The sequence below is a fragment of the Ambystoma mexicanum genome, chromosome 11 (assembly GCF_040938575.1).
Source record: "Ambystoma mexicanum isolate Mex_15411 chromosome 11, UKY_AmexF1_1, whole genome shotgun sequence".
In the NCBI taxonomy this organism is placed as follows: domain Eukaryota; kingdom Metazoa; phylum Chordata; class Amphibia; order Caudata; family Ambystomatidae; genus Ambystoma; species Ambystoma mexicanum.
In genome coordinates this window covers 14052974-14069145 of record NC_090934.1, presented here as the reverse complement: position 1 = coordinate 14069145, position 16172 = coordinate 14052974, and the positions used below count along the sequence as shown (strand labels likewise).

Below are 16172 nucleotides of genomic sequence, written 5' to 3'. Positions count from 1 at the left end.
TAGGCCTGTACCTTGTGTCTGGAAGGGCCGGGGCAGAAACAGGCAAAGGTCAGGTAGGCCTGTGCCTTGGTGTGTCTGGAAAGGCAGGGGCAGAGACAGGCAAAGGTCAGGCAGGCCTGTTCCTTGGTGTGTGTGTAAGGGCTGGGTCAGAGACAGCCAGAGGTCAGGCAGGCCTGTGCCTTGGTGTGTCTGGAAGGGCCGGGACAGAGACAGGCAAAGGTCAGGTAGGCCTGTGACTTGGTGTGTGTGTAAGGGCTGGGTCAGAGACAGCAAGAGGTCAGGCAGGCCTGTGCCTTGGTGTGTCTGGAAGGGCCGGGACAGAGACAGGCAAAGGTCAGGTAGGCCTGTGACTTGGTGTGGGTGTAAGGGCTGGGGCAGAAACAGGAAAAGGTCAGGTAGGCCTGTGCCTTTGTATGTCTGGAAGGGCGGGGGCAGAGACAGGCATAGGTCAGGCAGGCCACAAGCAGAGGTCAGGCAGGCCTGTGCGTTGGTGTGTCTGGAAGGGCCGGGGCAGAGACAGTCATAGGTCAGGCAGGCCACAAGCAAAGGTCAGGCAGGCCTGTGCCTTGGTGTGTCTGGAAGGGCCGGGGCAGAGACAGCCAGAGGTCAGGCAGGCCTGTGCCTTGGTGTGTCTGGAAGGACCGGGCAGAGACAGGCAAAAGTCAGGTAGGCCTTTGACTTGGTGTGGGTGTAAGGGCTGGGGCAGAAACAGGCAAAGGTCAGGTAGGCCTGTGCCTTGGTGTGTCTGGAAAGGCATGGGCAGAGACAGGCAAAGGTCAGGCAGGCCTGTGCCTTGGTGTGTCTGGAAAGGCATGGGCAGAAACAGGCAAAGGTCAGGTAGGCCTGTGCCTTGGTGTGCCTGGAAGGGCCTTGGCAGAGACAGGCAGAGGTCAGGCAGGCCTGTGCCTTGGTGTGTCTGGAAAGGCAGGGGAGAGACAGCCGAAGGTCAGGCAAGCCTGTGCCTTGGTGTGTGTGGAAGGGCCGGGGCAGGGACAGGCAAAGGTCAGGCAAGCCGGTGCCTTGGTGTGCCTGGAAGGGCTGGGTTATGCAAGTCACATATTGGGGGCAGGTCTATGCACACCTGGGGCAGACTTAGGTTCACAGTTACCAGCCCGGTGTAGCCCTCACAGTCTCCTTGGAGGCCAGTCCTTAGAAAGGCGGGCACCCTTTCGCCACTTCCTCCAGACTCCCAGCAGAGAACACCGGCTCAGTCTCGCCTCGCGCCCTTTGCTTGCTGCTCATTGCTTGTTTTTCAGCCAATGCTCATCGTCGTCTGGAGGAAGAGGTGTGGCCTGGAGAGGTCAGAGAGCATGGGGCACAAGAGGTCAGAGGTTGTGTCACACCCAATGGGCGCAGCTCAATTTCACAAACAATTTGGGCAATACAAGCCCCCTAAACAGAGAATGTTTTAAAGTGCACAGAATGTATTTTAAGAACACAGCCCATTTACATTATAAAGGCATATGCGTGAATAGAGTTCATTTTTAAAAGTGCACTGGATGTATTTAAATAAAAATAATTATTAAAATGTGCATGGAGTACTTATTTAATAAGGAGATAAAAACTCTTTAGAAAAAGCTCTGAAAGTGCCCCTGGTAATTGGCGGGAGATGTCTGCAGCAGCAAATGCCCAGGTGTTGACATCCCATAAATACTCATAGGGGCCGATTCATGGAATTTATTGGGCAGAAAATTGTCTACTTACGCCCAATCTGCGCGCGCAACTCTGTTGATTCATGAAATCGAATGCGCTGCATTTTTCCTGGACATACGTGGATTTCATGCTGGCCTCGCACGCCTGTGGGAGCCGTCGAAGCCCTTGCGCAAGACTCAGAGCAGAGGGTGTGAGTGGCCTGTGCAGAGGGCTGGGAAGGGGGCGGAACACCAAAAATGGGGACTAACTTGCGAAGAAGTGGGCGTTCCAAGGGACAGCCTGCAGGTTGTCCCTCACACGCCCACTATTGCGTGGCAAGAGACGTATTCATGGAATCGATCATGCAACGCCTCGGCTTCGAAATGCCCACACAAGTCCTTCATAGGATCCGCCACCCAAAGGCTGTCGTAAGTACACATGCGCGTAGGATTTTCGGCGCGCAGGTGGGATTGCATGTTGGATTTCCGGGTGCGTGTTCTCAATTGGGGTTCCAATGTAACGTAGGGGTGCACGGAACTTGTGAAGCGGGGTGCAGGAACGTTTTATGTTGGTTTGCACGCACATTTCCTGAGTTATTGCTGAATTATGAATTTTCATACGCATGTTGTCGGGGTGCCGGATACAGTTACAGGAGACCCCGTGCAGACTGCCTGAGTCGCAAGCCTGTTTACCGGGTACCCCTCGCACTGTTTGAAGGGTGCATGTATTCGTGTCGGCTAGCTAATCTCGCTGTCAACAAGACATGGTTCACAGCCAGCTCTGTCACAAGCTTTGACACACTCCTGCCAGATGGCTACAAGATCCTCTCCACGCCCAGGACCAATTGCTCTGGAGCGGGTGTAGCCCTGATCTTCCCCGAGTGGATTCCTGCCTCTGTCATTCCTACGCAGTCCTACTCCTCTTTCGAATGCCTTGTCTGCAGGCTCTCTCTCTCCCCCAGCCATTCCCTCACTGTGGCTACTATCTATCGGCAACCTGGTCAGATCTCCTCCTTCGTCTCTGAGTGGGCTGACCTCTCCTCTTTACTCCTGGCCTTGACCACTCAACTCCTCCTTCTTGGAGACTTCAATATCCTCCTGTTCTCCCTGTAGACTCTCTTGCGACCTCAGCGACTCTCTCTCACTCTCTATTCTCCCCTCTGGCCCAACTCACTCTGCAGGGCACAGTCTGGTTGTTCTGATCTCCTCAGACCTTCTCCTTTCTGCCCTGTTCACCCCTCCTCTCTCTCTTGGAGTGATCACTTTCTCCTTTCCTCCCATCTCACCCTCTCTAGCCCTCAAGCCAAGCCACCTCCATCACTGCCACCCACCTTCTCGGTCATCTGACCCATGAAGCGCATGTCAGGTGAGGCTTTCGCCACCGCTTTCTCACCCCCGCTCTGGCTGACTCTCACCCTGACACAGCCCATTCCCTGTTCTACTCTGCTACATCCGATACTCTCGATATTCTTGCCCCTATCATGAGAATCCGCCTGATGCCCAAAGCCAAGTGCAACTCCTGGTACGACCTCGTCACTCTCAAACGCAAGTGCATGGTGGCCGAGAAAAAAGGGTGTGCTTCATGTTCATCCTGTGACAAACTGGCCCGCCGCCTGCCCCAAAGGCTATACCACCTCTCTGTCCTCACCAAGCATAGAGCTCATATCCAAGCCCGCGTCTCTGCGGCATATAATAACTCGGCTGAACTCTTTAAAATCTGCAAGGAACTGGCCAATCCTGCCGCAGTCTCTACCTCTCCTGTCCCCTCCCAGGCCCTCTGCACGGCGCTGGCGTCTCACTTCATCTCTTAAACTCAGGACATCCTGTCCTCACTCTCCTCCTCTGTACTCCCTCCTTCTACTCCCTGCTCTTCCTCTGGCCCTTCTTTGGCCATTTCTTCTCCCTCCTTCTCTGCCTTTCCCCTGTTCTCCGCAGACAAGATTTCTAGACAAGTCTGATCTTTGAAAGTTTCGTCAAAACAGGTTCACCCCTGTTCTTCCAAAACCATCAAAAACCATATCGACTCCCTGGCCCCTGCCTTGGCCGACTTCTGCAACCACTCCTTCACCACTGGAGTCTTCCCATCCCCCCTGAAGCACTCCCTTGTGCACCCTCTTCTTAAGAAACCCTCTTTGGACCCCTCCTGCCCGGCTAACTATCGCCCAATCTCCATCACTCCCTTCCTGGGCAAACTCCTAGAAAAACTGGCAATCTCCCAGCTTAATCCCCACACTGAATCTGTTGGTTGTCTGCATAGCCATCAGTCTGGCTTGAGAGCTGCCAGAAGCACAGAAACTGCTCTCCTGAACATCCGCAAAGACCTGCTCTACAACCTCGAGTCTAACACCCCCTGTATCCTCATCCTGCTTGATCTCTCTTCTGCCTTTGACATGGTCAACCATGCCATCCTGCTCAAATGTCTCTGTGGCAACCTGGGTATCATCGGTCTGGCCCTGGCTTGGCTGACCTCTTTCCTCTCTGACCGACCCTCCCATGATGAACTTGGGTCCTTCCTCTCTGCTATCTTTTTCTCTACATGTGGTGTCCCCCAGGGGTCTAACCTCTCTACCTGACTTTTCAATCTTTACCTGGCACTTCTTCGCCACCGTATTGCTGCTCTCTGCCCCAACTTTCAGTGCTATGCTGATGACACGCAGCTCATTTTCAGTCTACCTTCGGCCACCTCTTCCCTGTCTCTCATCACTGACTGTCTGCTATCCAGGAGTGGTGTGCCGCCATTGACCCCTGCCTTAATGCCATTAAGAATGAGATTCTCCTCATCAGCACACCTGCTCCCTCCTTGCCTGTCACTCTCTGCCTGGCCTCTCTTGGCCCTTCTCCTACTTCTACCTGCGAGGCTAAAAACCTCAGGGTCATCTTTGACTCCACACTCTCCTTCTCTCCTCACATATCTGACATCTCTAAGAAGTCACACTACCAGCTGCACCTCCTCAGAGGTATTCTTCCTTTCCTCTCCATTCCCCAGAAGCTCACTGTCTCCAGAGCTCTGGTTCTCTCTAGGCTGGACTACTGCAACAGCCCCTTTCTAAATCTGCCTGCCTCTACTCTCCGCCCTCTGCAACTCATCCGGAACAGGACTGTGAGACTTATCCTTGGCTTCAAGTCCAGGGATCGTATCTCTCCAGGACTGAAATCTCTACATTGGCTCCCAGTGGCTGCGAGGATTAAGTTCAAAACCCTCTGCATTGTACACAAGGCCTTCTGGGGTCTGGGACTGCAACACCTTCAACTCTCTCTTCCTAAATATCTTCCTTCTCGAGCTCTTCGCTCATCCAACTCCAACTCCCTCTGGGTCAGTCGCTTCTCCAAGCAACAAGTTGGTGGCAGATCACTCTCTTCGGCAGGGGCCTCTCTATGGAACAGCCTTCCTGCCTCCCTGAAACTCGAGGAGAACCCTTTCCGGTTCCAGAAGCACCTCAACACCTTTCTCTTTGCTTCTGCCTTTTCTCCTCCTCTCCCCTCCTCCTCTCCTCTGCTGACCTACTGGCTGATTCTGAATGTTCACCGATTACCTGGTCACCCTCTGTTCTCGTGCCCAGGTCCCTCCCCCTCCAGCCACTCCCACCTGCACTTCCCGCCTGGCAACCCCCGCACTTGGGGACTGTTTCTGTATCCCTATAGTCCCACTACCAGCACTTGACACCTGATGTCTGCACACACCTTGCACTTGCCACTAGCTGGCCGTTACTTAAGTTATTATTCTATGCTCATGCACTGCACTGTCCCTTCCCCATGCACTTTTCCCCTTCCCCCTTCCTATGCACTTGCGCAATCTGAATGATACCTGGCCTAGTAGGATCGTTGTCTCTGCTCCCTTTGTTCCCCATCCCTGGCCTCGTTGCGCCTTGAAACACTGGTGTATAGGCACGTTATAAATGCCATATCATATCATCATATCATATCCATCTGGCAGTTTCCTGCTTTGCGTGAGGGTGTGTAGGGGGCGTTCCAGCCGCGGCTTGTCAATACGGTTACTTTGCGTGAACAATTCCATGAATAAGAGTCGCATGCATTTTTCTTTCTGCGCGCAGGCTGGCACAGTGTCCTTCTCGGCGCGCAGCCCTTTGAGCGATTTCTGCACTAAATTCCATGAATCGCCCCATAAAGTTTCCAGGAATATCTCCACCAATAGTCCATAGCATGAGATAAAGTTCTGAAGGATCCATTTAAAAGCTTTGTGAAATTATTTTTAAAAATGCATAGAATGTTTTTTTTAAAAAAGAAAACCATAGAAATCTTTTAACAGCATAGACGCGGTGGGGCGGGAAATAATATAATGACTGCAAAATGAACAGGGTCTTCAAATTGCCCAGGAAAGGCTGCCGAACACTGCCTTTTAAAGGAAGAATACAAATATTTACAAAGAACACAGATTAAAAAAAACTTACATTAATTAAAAAGTGCGTAGAAATATTAAAAATGCATGCATAGATTTAAAAGCTGTGCAAGAGTCTCCTAACACATTTTAAACTTTCACAAATAGGAGCACCTAATTATTACTCCGAATCACCTTGAAAATACAGATAGCTTTTTCGTAAGTGTACAGAATTACTTTAGACATGTGCATCCATGATGTGAATCACGCGAGTCAGTGGCGAGGCTCGGGGCGTGGTACCCTCCCCCCACCACAGAAGGGGGATGGATACACTCACCCACCCAGGCAGTTCTGGAAGATTCCAGAGGGGGCGTACCGGCGCTGCTGCTGCTGATTGGCCGGAGGTGGGATTTGAATTCGGCTCTAGTGTAACCTTTGACCTCGACGCTCCATGCATCTGCCTCCTCAGCCCAGGCCCCCGCCCCCGCACCCCAATACCCACCATGCATTGCCCTTTTGTCTCTTCTCTTGCAGGACTCCATGGGGAACCTTCTTAAAGTGTTGAATTACTCAGACCTAGAACAAGGCCCCATTTTTTTCCTTGACTTTGAACGTGAGACCACCCGCTTTATTTTCATTTCTTTGCATTGCTCATCAGGTTTCTGTTGCTTGTGATTCTTTTCCTGCATCATGTTGTGTGGGGGCGGGGGGAGCTGACGGGGAAGTGCCTGTGGTGGTGGTTTGTAATTCGTGTTCTTCTTTTTCACAATGCTGCCCCCCGCCCCCTCCCCACCTCCCCTCCGGGCCCACAGAGTCCCCTGCTCCCATTCTCAGCAGAGATGCTCCTCAAGAACACTCGTGGGTGGGGGCTCTTTCTTCTGCTTGTCTAAGGCAGGGGTAGAAGCTGGAACAGGGGAGAGGACCAGGATCACACACATTGGCTCACATTTTTGAATGTCAAGGTCTACAGTAATAATGTCTTATAGAGTTTCCTTACAAAGAACAAATAGCACAATAACCCCACATGACCATGGAAGTCCTTATAGCAACATGTTAAGCCAAAGAATATTGCTATGGCTTTAATTTTCACCTGTAGCACATCAAGCTTGGTTACACCTCAAAAGGTTGCCCTCCTGGCCGAACTGCTAGGCCACACCCATTCTGGGTAAGAGCACAAGCAACCCCACAGATGGCCCCCAAGGGAGTTGTAGCTTGGGTTTCATCACAGTAAAGACCTCGTGAAACCAGCCCTACAGTCACAAGTCTACAAAGGCCATGAAGACTCCTAACCCACGACTATCGGGCTAAAACCAAAGGACCCAGGGTATAGCCCCCTCAGCCCCCTGACCTGGGTGTTCCCAACCAGCCCTTTAAGAGGAGTAGCAATACCCTGGAGATGGATGGGGATGCAAATTTTATTCATACATCAATAATCAAGACGACACAAACAGTTTGGCAAAGTTCGTCTGTTTTAATGTCAAGTATCTGAAACAGTACAACGAACATCAGCAATCGTTCGATACTCTACTTACTTACTTACTTACTCTACTTACTTCCTAAAAAAGTTGGGCTTTTGTACCCAAAATTGGTCATCACTGACGTTTTGACCTGCGTCATTACCAATGTCATCCTACGTGGCAAACTATAAAAAGCTAACGGGAGGTGGGTTTGGTTCTAAGTGAATAACTAAGCATAGGTTGCATATCTATATAGAGTAACGAAAGAAGGTAATTGGATAATTAACATCAGGTGGGGAAACTAAGCCCTCCCTTCAAAATGGCCACTATGAACGTCACTAAATGTACGACGTCCCATTGGCTACACAAGCTAAAGGAGCTCCAACTACGTGGTCCCCTACAATTGGTTAGCTCCTAACCCCCATCAGTACTTTCCCACCTACGTCTAGCAGCATGCAGACTGAACAACCAGGTGCGGGTGAGCTCGCCTTAGCACCAGCTTCCCACCACCTAGCATATCATCCATCATCACCTCAATGGTCCAGTGTCAATTAGTACTTTGAAGTTGGTCTTGAGTTTGTACTGTTCTCTGAGAATTTTTAAGGAGTATGGGCACCAGCTGTTAGGCAGAATCCTATGCAGTTCCCCTAGGGAACTGCATAGGATTCTGCCTAACACTGGTGTACAGCGGTGAGGATAAAGTATTGGATTTACATTTTAGAGTGCTGCTGGTACCTTGGTTCAACTAACCACAAGGCTTAACAATCACTAAAAGCTCATTTTAAATCAAGTCAAATATGGAAAGCTATAGCCAGGAGGCCCTCCTTGTAAATACTGCTGATTATTTAAGGGATCTGTGCAGACAGAAAAGTCTTCCTGTCAAAGGCAAGAAATCAGAGTTGATTGAAAGATTGTTAGAAAACCAAAGTCTGGAGAGTGGGGCTGTAGTGCCTACTCCTCCAGCAAATGTAGCAAACCTTGAGGATGATCATGTTGAAGATGTTATTGTTGAGTCAGATGAGGAAGAGGAGGCTGACAATGTAACCCCCTCTGCCCCTCTACCTGCTCTAATGCCTCAAGCCTTGGCTACTGGACCTTTGTCAGGTCCCACATTAAGTCCTGAATTTATCTCACTAGAAAAAATGAAAAAATGAGGCTTGAACTTGAATTCAAAAGAATTAGTGCCCAAACTGAACAGAGGCACCAAGAACTAAGGCTCAGAGAAATGGAGCTCAACCATGAGCTTGAGATGAAGAAATTGTCTTTGGAAAATTCTTCTCTCCCCGGATCCTCTAGATCTTCCAGTCCAAAGAGACCCCAGATGCCTAAAGAGATTGTGGGTATGTATGAACCTAAGTTGGATGTATTAGATTGGCTTGCTAAGTTTGAGTACAATCATGGGCTCCAGGAAATCACAGGGAATCAGTTGCTTCCCTGGTTATTCTCTAGGCTCCCCCCTGTTGCATCTGATGTGGTAATGGAGTTGGGGGAGGTAGATAGGATGGATTATGAAAGTGTAAAGCTTGCCTTAATTGCTAGATTTGGGAAGAGCCCTTCCCAGTACCTTTAGAGGTTTAGGACCCTCAAAAAGCATGATGGTACCCCTGGGCTACCTGGGTGAGTGAGTGTTTGAAAAACTTGGATGGATTAAGGGTTACAGAGTAAAAACTTATGAAGGAATGAGAAATCTTGTTATGTTGGAGTCTATCTATGATGCCTGCTCTCCTGAGATCAGAAAGCACTTGGCTGATTCAAAGGAAATAGATTCCAAGAAACTAGCTAAGGCTGCTGACTTGAGGGTTGCCAACAGGGCTACGCACAAGGATTCTGGGGTCACTCAGAAAAAGGATGAGGGAAAGCAGCCTAAGAAAGACAACAAAGAGAATTCAAATAATTCTAATTCCAAAGAGGGCCACAAACAAAACTCTAAGGGTAAGCCACAAGGGAAACCGAATCAGACAAGTGTCCATTCGGGTACCAGACCAGAAGGAGGTCAGAACAAGCCACCATTCATAAAGACATTTGGAAAATGTCATGTTTGTGGTTCAACTGATCATGTGAAAGGGGATCCCAGATGTAAGGGTAAACCTTCAGGGGTCCACACTGTCTCCTTAGCCTTCGCTCCAGAGGAGGAAGTACAAATGGCCAGTGGAAACTTTCAATTACTAGCTGAAGACCCCATAAGAGTCTCAGCTAGTGTTTCCTTAGTATCCTTGGGGTAGTGGGAACAACAGAATTTAGATGTCTATAATTCTATCCCAAATAATACTAAAGAGTATTATAAAGAAAGTGTCCTAGTGAATGGTCAGGAGAACCCTGCCATTAGAGACACTGGATCCAGCATAACCGTGGTGGATTAATCTCTTTTCATGGTGGAGGATGTTGCTAAGGCACCCAAATGCCTCACCAAGTTAGCTGGAGGCCCTGTGCAGATGCTTCCCCAGTTACCAGCTCTCATCCAGTGCAATGACATGACTGTCAGGATACCTGTTAGTGTGCAATCTGAAGTACCTGGAAAGGTTCTGTTAGGAAATGACCTAAACGATCTTGGAGTAGTGTCAAGTACTCCCAGACCTCCCAGCAAAAGACTGCAGGAGCTCACCAGACTTGTCAGGGAGAGGACCTTGGGGGGATCTCCTGAGGAGATGCTAGAAAAATAAATCACTCCTACTCCACTGGAGTTACTAACTGCTATTTCTAAGCAACCAGAAGCAAAGTGGAAACCCAAGACTTCTATGAAGAAACCAGCAGCAAGCACTCCTGTGCTTCCAACCAGGACATCCCCTAGGTTGTCCAAGGTCAAACCTGTGACTCCTCCTCCAGCTGAGGCTGAGAGTGAGGTAAAACCCTGTGTGATTGAACTAGAGCCTGAGGATTCAGATCTAGTAGAAGGCCAGGATCAAATTGGAGATCTGGACCCTTTGGACCATCCTGAGCTGCAGTCTTTACTGGCTTCTCAGCTTGAAGGGCAAGAGCCTGGGAAGTATAGGTTGCATTGGGAAGATGGCCTCTTCTACAGTGAACCAACTGAGTCAACCCCTGGACACTACAAAAGACTTGTAGTGCCCCAAGAAAACAGACTCCAATTCTTGCAACTAGCCCATAAGATACCATTGGCTGGTCACTTGAGTTTCAAGAAGACCAAGGAAAGGCTCTCTCTCTACTTTTATTGGCCTAAAACGGGGGCTGAGGTAGATAAGTATTGCAAGAGTTGCCACACTTGCCAAACTTCTGGTAAGAGTGGGTCCAAGAACGTGACACCTTTAGTGCTTCTCCCTGTAGTGGGAGTACCATTTGAGAGCGTGGGAATCGACATTATCGGTCCCCTTGACCCTCCAACCTCTTCAGGCAATAGGTTTATACTTGTTGTAGTAGACCATGCTACTAGGTACCCTTCAGCTATTCCTATGAGGACTGTTACAGCTCAGGCTGTGGCTAAGGACCTCCTTGGTATTTTTACCAGGGTTGGGTTTCCTAAGGAGGTAATATCCGACAGAGGGTCACATTTTATGTCCCACTACTTGAAGGCCATGTGGAAAAACTGTGGAGTTACCTACAAGTACTCTACCGCATACCACCATCAAACAAATGGGTTGGTAGAAAGGTTCAACAGAACCATGAAGAGCATGATAGGAGCTTTAGAAGACCCCCTTAAAAGAAAGTGGGATCCTCTACTGCCATGCCTTCTCTTTGCATATAGAGAAGTCCCTCAGGACTAAGGGTTACAGTCCCTTTGAATTTCTCTATGGCCATCCAGTCGGAGGTCCATTGGCCCTGATTAAGGAGGGGTTGGAGAGTGCTCCTTCCCCCAAGCCAGTCAGTGTGACTGACTATGTGATAGGACTCCGGAGGAGAATGTCACACATGATGGCTGAAGCAAGTGACAACTTGAAAGCAGGTCACTCTCTGGTTAAGCATTGGCATGACCAGAAGGCCAACATGTTGAGTTCGCTCAAGACCAGCTAGTTCTTGTTATGGTGCCAACAAGGCAGAGGGCCTTCCAGAACAAGTGGATAGGACCCTTCAAGATTGTGGGAAAACCTGGAGAGGTGAACTATCTGGTGGATTTAGGCAATCCTAAGGAGGCTCCCAGAGTCTTTCACACCAACCGTTTAAAGGCTTATGTCTCGAGAACAGAAGTGGGAGCTTTGCTTCTAGCTTCAGCTCAAGAGGAGGAGGAGAGTGAACCGCTGGCTGACCTTCTCAGAGGCAAACCTTTAGATGAGAAAATAGAAGGAGTCAAACTCTCTTCTAATCTGACTTCTGAACAGCAGGAAGAGTGCAAAGTTTTGTTGAATCCATTTGCCCCCTTGTTTTCACTTTCACCAGGCTTGACCCCTTGGGGCCAGCATGATATCAACACTGGTGACTTTTTAGCTGTCAAAAGCAGGGGTTACAGAATGTCAGAGAATGTAAGAACCCACATCAAAGGAGAGGTCAACAAGATGCTTGATCTCGGGGTAAAAGAGCCCTCTACTAGTCCATGGTCTAGCCCAGTTGTGTTAGTACCAAAGGCAGGATCCAAGGAGTTGAGATTCTGTGTGGACTATAGAGCTCTAAATGCAGTCACTAAGACTGATGCCCATCCTTTGCCAAGGACAGATGAGCTGGTGGATAGACTTGGTTCAGCCAAGTTCCTCAGCACATTTGATCTCACGTCAGGCTATTGGCAAATAGCCCTGACAGACCATGCCAAGGAGAAAACTGCATTCTCCACCCCAGTTGGCTTATACTAATTCAAGGTTATGCCTTTTGGATTAAAGAATACACCTGCAACATTCCAAAGGATGGTTAATCAGGTTATGAATGGGATGGAGGACTTCTGGATGGCATACTTGGATGACATTGCAGTGTTCAGCCCTACTTGGAAAGAACATGTTGACCACCTAGGATATGTTTTTTCAGGCTCTTCAGCAGGCCCAGCTGACCATAAAGGCAAGCAAATGTCAAATTGGTCAGAGTAAAGTGGTCTACCTTGGTCATGAGGTAGGAGGTGGTGAAATAAGGCCATTGCCCAGCAAGATAGAAGCTGTGCAAAATTGGACAATCCCTTCTACTCAAACCCAGGTGAGAGCCTTCTTAGGCCTCACTGGGTATTTGACAGGCTGGACCTCCTCCTCCCCTGACTCCTCCTCACCTGTCTCATCAGGAACCTCCTCCACGCTGACTGTACTCTTCTTCTTCGTCTTGATCCTTGCCCCTTTATCAGGTTTCTTCTCTTTTTTTGTCGTAGGTAAGGCCGCGCTCCCTCGGCAGCCTCCGTGGTCTGAATATACTACAGATCTGGAGGTGACCCGAGGAGCACGCCCTAAAAACGGGGAAAAAGCCGATTGGCAAAAAACCCTGGTTGGAATCCAGTCCGTATTCAAGGATGATAGCAATAACTAACAAGAAGTCTTGCTGCTTGTAGAGGATCTGGTCTGCCGATCTCACGGATACAGAACTCCGATGATGTAGGGGAAACAGGTAACTGATTCCACTCATTCAGATTGAGGTAGAAAGGTGAGTAGTGAGACCGTAGAGAAAGTGCGGTCACGCAGTCTTCCGGGAAGAACACCTAACAGATGGAACGTAGAAGAGGCGTTCCGAACAGGATACAAAAGCTGCACTGAAAAGGAAACGGAGCTGATAGAACCAGACAGGTAAATAGTGATGAGAGAAATTAACAACCTGCGAAAGTGGATACCTATCGCTGAGGCTAAGAGAAGTCACCGAGAGAGACACACACACGGAATAAGCGTAGTGGTTGAAAGTACACATCGTGACTGCAAGCACACTTAGATAGAACCCGGTCACTTTACCTGCAAGCTTAGAGTGGCAGTATAAAGAAAGGTCAGGAAAGGCTTGAACAAAGGGGAATGCAGAAAAGAGATATAAGGCAAGTCGCTATGAGACACTGGCAGCGCACGTAACAAGGAATGATAGAACACGCAGTGCATTGGTCTGATTTGCCAGTTATAGGTTCCGTCGGCCATCTTGAAATAAGCTAGACCGTTGAAGTTGGGGAACCGGAAGCCATGTTAGTAGTACTTCCAATGGTGAACCAATTTCCAGGGCTGGTGCATTACAGTATGCCCCCTTTGATACTTGCGCCCTCCTGGTTTCCCTGGGTACAGTCTATGGAAACGCAGTACAAGTCTGGGCCATGCACATGGGATCTTGGTTCCCAAGTTCTTTCAGCAATCGGATAGCCCTTCCAATGAATCAGATATTGTAGGGTTCCTTTCCTGTAACGGGAATCCACGATTCTGTCCACCTCATATTCCTCCGGTTCCTCAAGAGGAGTGATTACAGTTCTTCTCCGAGGTCTCTTGTGTGGATCTTCTTGATGTGTCTTGAGTAGGGAGGAATGAAAGACAAGGTGTATCCGTCGCAAGGCGTGGGGCAGTTTTAATCTGAATGCTACTGGATTGATCTGTGACAGAATTCGGTATGGACCTATATATTTTGCTGCAAATTTCCCCATATGAGCCCACCGGGGTAGGTATCTTGTGGAGAGCCAGACCAAATCACCCGGCTTCCAGAGGGGAACAGCACAGCGTTTGGCATCTGCATAGGTCTTATATGTCTTGCGACTGTCTTCCAATGCTTGTAAGGCTTCCTTGTGAGTACGTTGGAGATCGGTGAGCATCCTTTCTAAGGCAGGAGTGGTAGTCTGACCTCCAAAGTTGGAAGCTCCTGGTAAGTGGTGAGGATGGTATCCATACGTGCACTTGAAAGGACTCATCTTGATAGCCGTGTGGTAGGTATTGTTATAGGCGAACTCAGCCATCGGCAGCAGGGCTGCCCAATCATCTTGCTCCTTGTTGCAAAAACACCGAAGGTACTGTTCCAAATTGGCATTTAGCCTTTCTGTCTGTCCGTTAGATTGAGGGTGGTAACCCAAGGACAGGGCTTTTTGGATGCCCAATTGGTTACATAAAGAGTCTGAAAACTTTGAGGTGAATTGCGTTCCCCTGTCCGAAATGATAGACCGTGGTAAGCCATGTAATCTGACAACTTCACGGAGGAAGACTGTAGCGGTCTCTGAGGCAGAGGGAACTCCTGATAGGGATACAAAATGAGCCAACTTAGTGAATGAATCAATTATCACTAAGATCACAGTTCTCTCCTTAGAGACTGGGAGTTCTACTATGAAGTCTAATGAGAGGTCTTCCCAGGGGCGTGTAGGTGCTTTAGCTTGATGCAGGAGTCCGAGCGGTCTGTGACGAGGGGTCTTGTTGATGGCACAGGTGGGACACATGGACACGTATGAAGTTATGTCTCTTTGCATTGAGGGCCACCAAAAACTCCTGGAAACCAGTTCGAACGTTGCCTTTTCTCCCTTAGGTCCTGCTAGGGGAAGATCTCGACAATAACTAATGGCTTGTCTTCGAAGAGTAGATGTGGGTAGAAACAAGGCCGAGTTATGAAACCACAATCCCTCACGTTCCAACTGGCAGGACCTCTTCTCCTCCTGAGAGCAATGGAGAAGTTTGTCTTGAACCCTTTGAAGGAAAAGGTTAGCAATCAGGTGGAAGTGGTGCCTCGGTAGGATCTTCTCAGTCTTAATCTCTGATAGATCTTCCTCTCCCCAGCTCTGGGATAAGGAGTCTGCGACACTGTTTTGAGATCCTGGTATGTGAGTGATCTGGAAGTCGAAGTTGGAAAAAAAGTAGGCCCAACGAGCATGCCTTGAGTTTCTGCTCTCCATCTGTTGGAGGACCTTCAGATTCCGATGGTCAGTGCGGATGATGAACTGATGTGAGGCTCCCTGTAGAAGATGTCTCCATTCTTGACAAGCACTTTGTATAGCCAATAGTTCTCTCTCAAGTACTGAGTAGTTTCTTTCACTTCCAGTCAAGATACGAGAGTAATAAGCGATAGGGTGTTCTATCCCATCACTCCCTTCTTGTAGCAAAACCGCTCCCAAGGCGCCCCCTGAGGCATCTGTTTCCAGAACAAAGGGTTTGTTCTGATCCGGCTGGACCAGAACAGGGGCAGTGGTTGTTAGGGAGAATTCTCTGTAAGGCTAATTTCTGAAACCTAGTGAGTCCCCCAGCAGCTTTGCTGGAGTTTTGGGGTTTATTTTTTTTTCTATCCTGCTAAGAGTGAGATTCTTTTGCTCCCACTCTTAGACATGATTTGAGGTGTTCCTTTAACTTTCCATGTGTTATATGGGCTATGGGGTCTTTTACTCCATAGGGTCTCATGTGTTTTTTTGATGTGGGTAACACAGCACCCTTCGTGCCGTAACGCAGGAGTGTCGTAGCGACCCCCCATCATAGACTCCATACCCTGGGACTGACTACTGTCTCCCAGGGCATGTAAAGTCACCATTGGCTTTACTAGTCCCAAATTATGAACAGAAACCAGTACAAACCATCATATTGTGGACGTACTGGTCGGGGCAATTCGATTGCCCTGGGGTCTGTTGTTCGACGGGGCACGTCTCTGTCCCCCCTGATCAAGTTTTGGCTGGTGGCAGTGGATACTACTTTTTATATTCGACTGCGAATATATCTCTATGGGATTTTCCCATTGTTCGAGGCTCCAACTTTAATTATTTAATTCTTATAGCCTCGAACATACCGCCGGTTTATTTATTTAATATTAATTTGCCGGTTGGTATTTTTTGCCAGAACTCGATTCTAAAATGGCGTTTGTGTTCTCTTCTGTGACTCCAACCCAAGTCGAGCCCTTTGTTCCACTTTTTGGCGGGCTTCTCCACAGAAGCCTCCAAAAGTGGTGCCACTCTGTCTGGGTACC

The 16172-nt window shown here is 48.9% G+C and overlaps 1 protein-coding gene across 4 annotated transcripts in view; it reads left to right on the top strand.

The window, feature by feature from the left end:
* Positions 1–16172, top strand: part of LOC138502994 (CYFIP-related Rac1 interactor A-like) — a 668876-nt gene that overhangs the window by 321300 nt on the left and 331404 nt on the right. For 3 of the 4 annotated variants that reach the window (XM_069622402.1, XM_069622404.1, XM_069622403.1), the window contains one exon: positions 6502–6580. The exons of the other annotated variant lie outside the window; for it this stretch is intronic. In XM_069622402.1, coding sequence (XP_069478503.1) covers positions 6508–6580 — 73 coding nt within the window. In that variant the 5' untranslated portion in view covers positions 6502–6507. The remainder of the gene's footprint in view (positions 1–6501; positions 6581–16172) is intronic. 4 annotated transcript variants of the gene reach the window in all.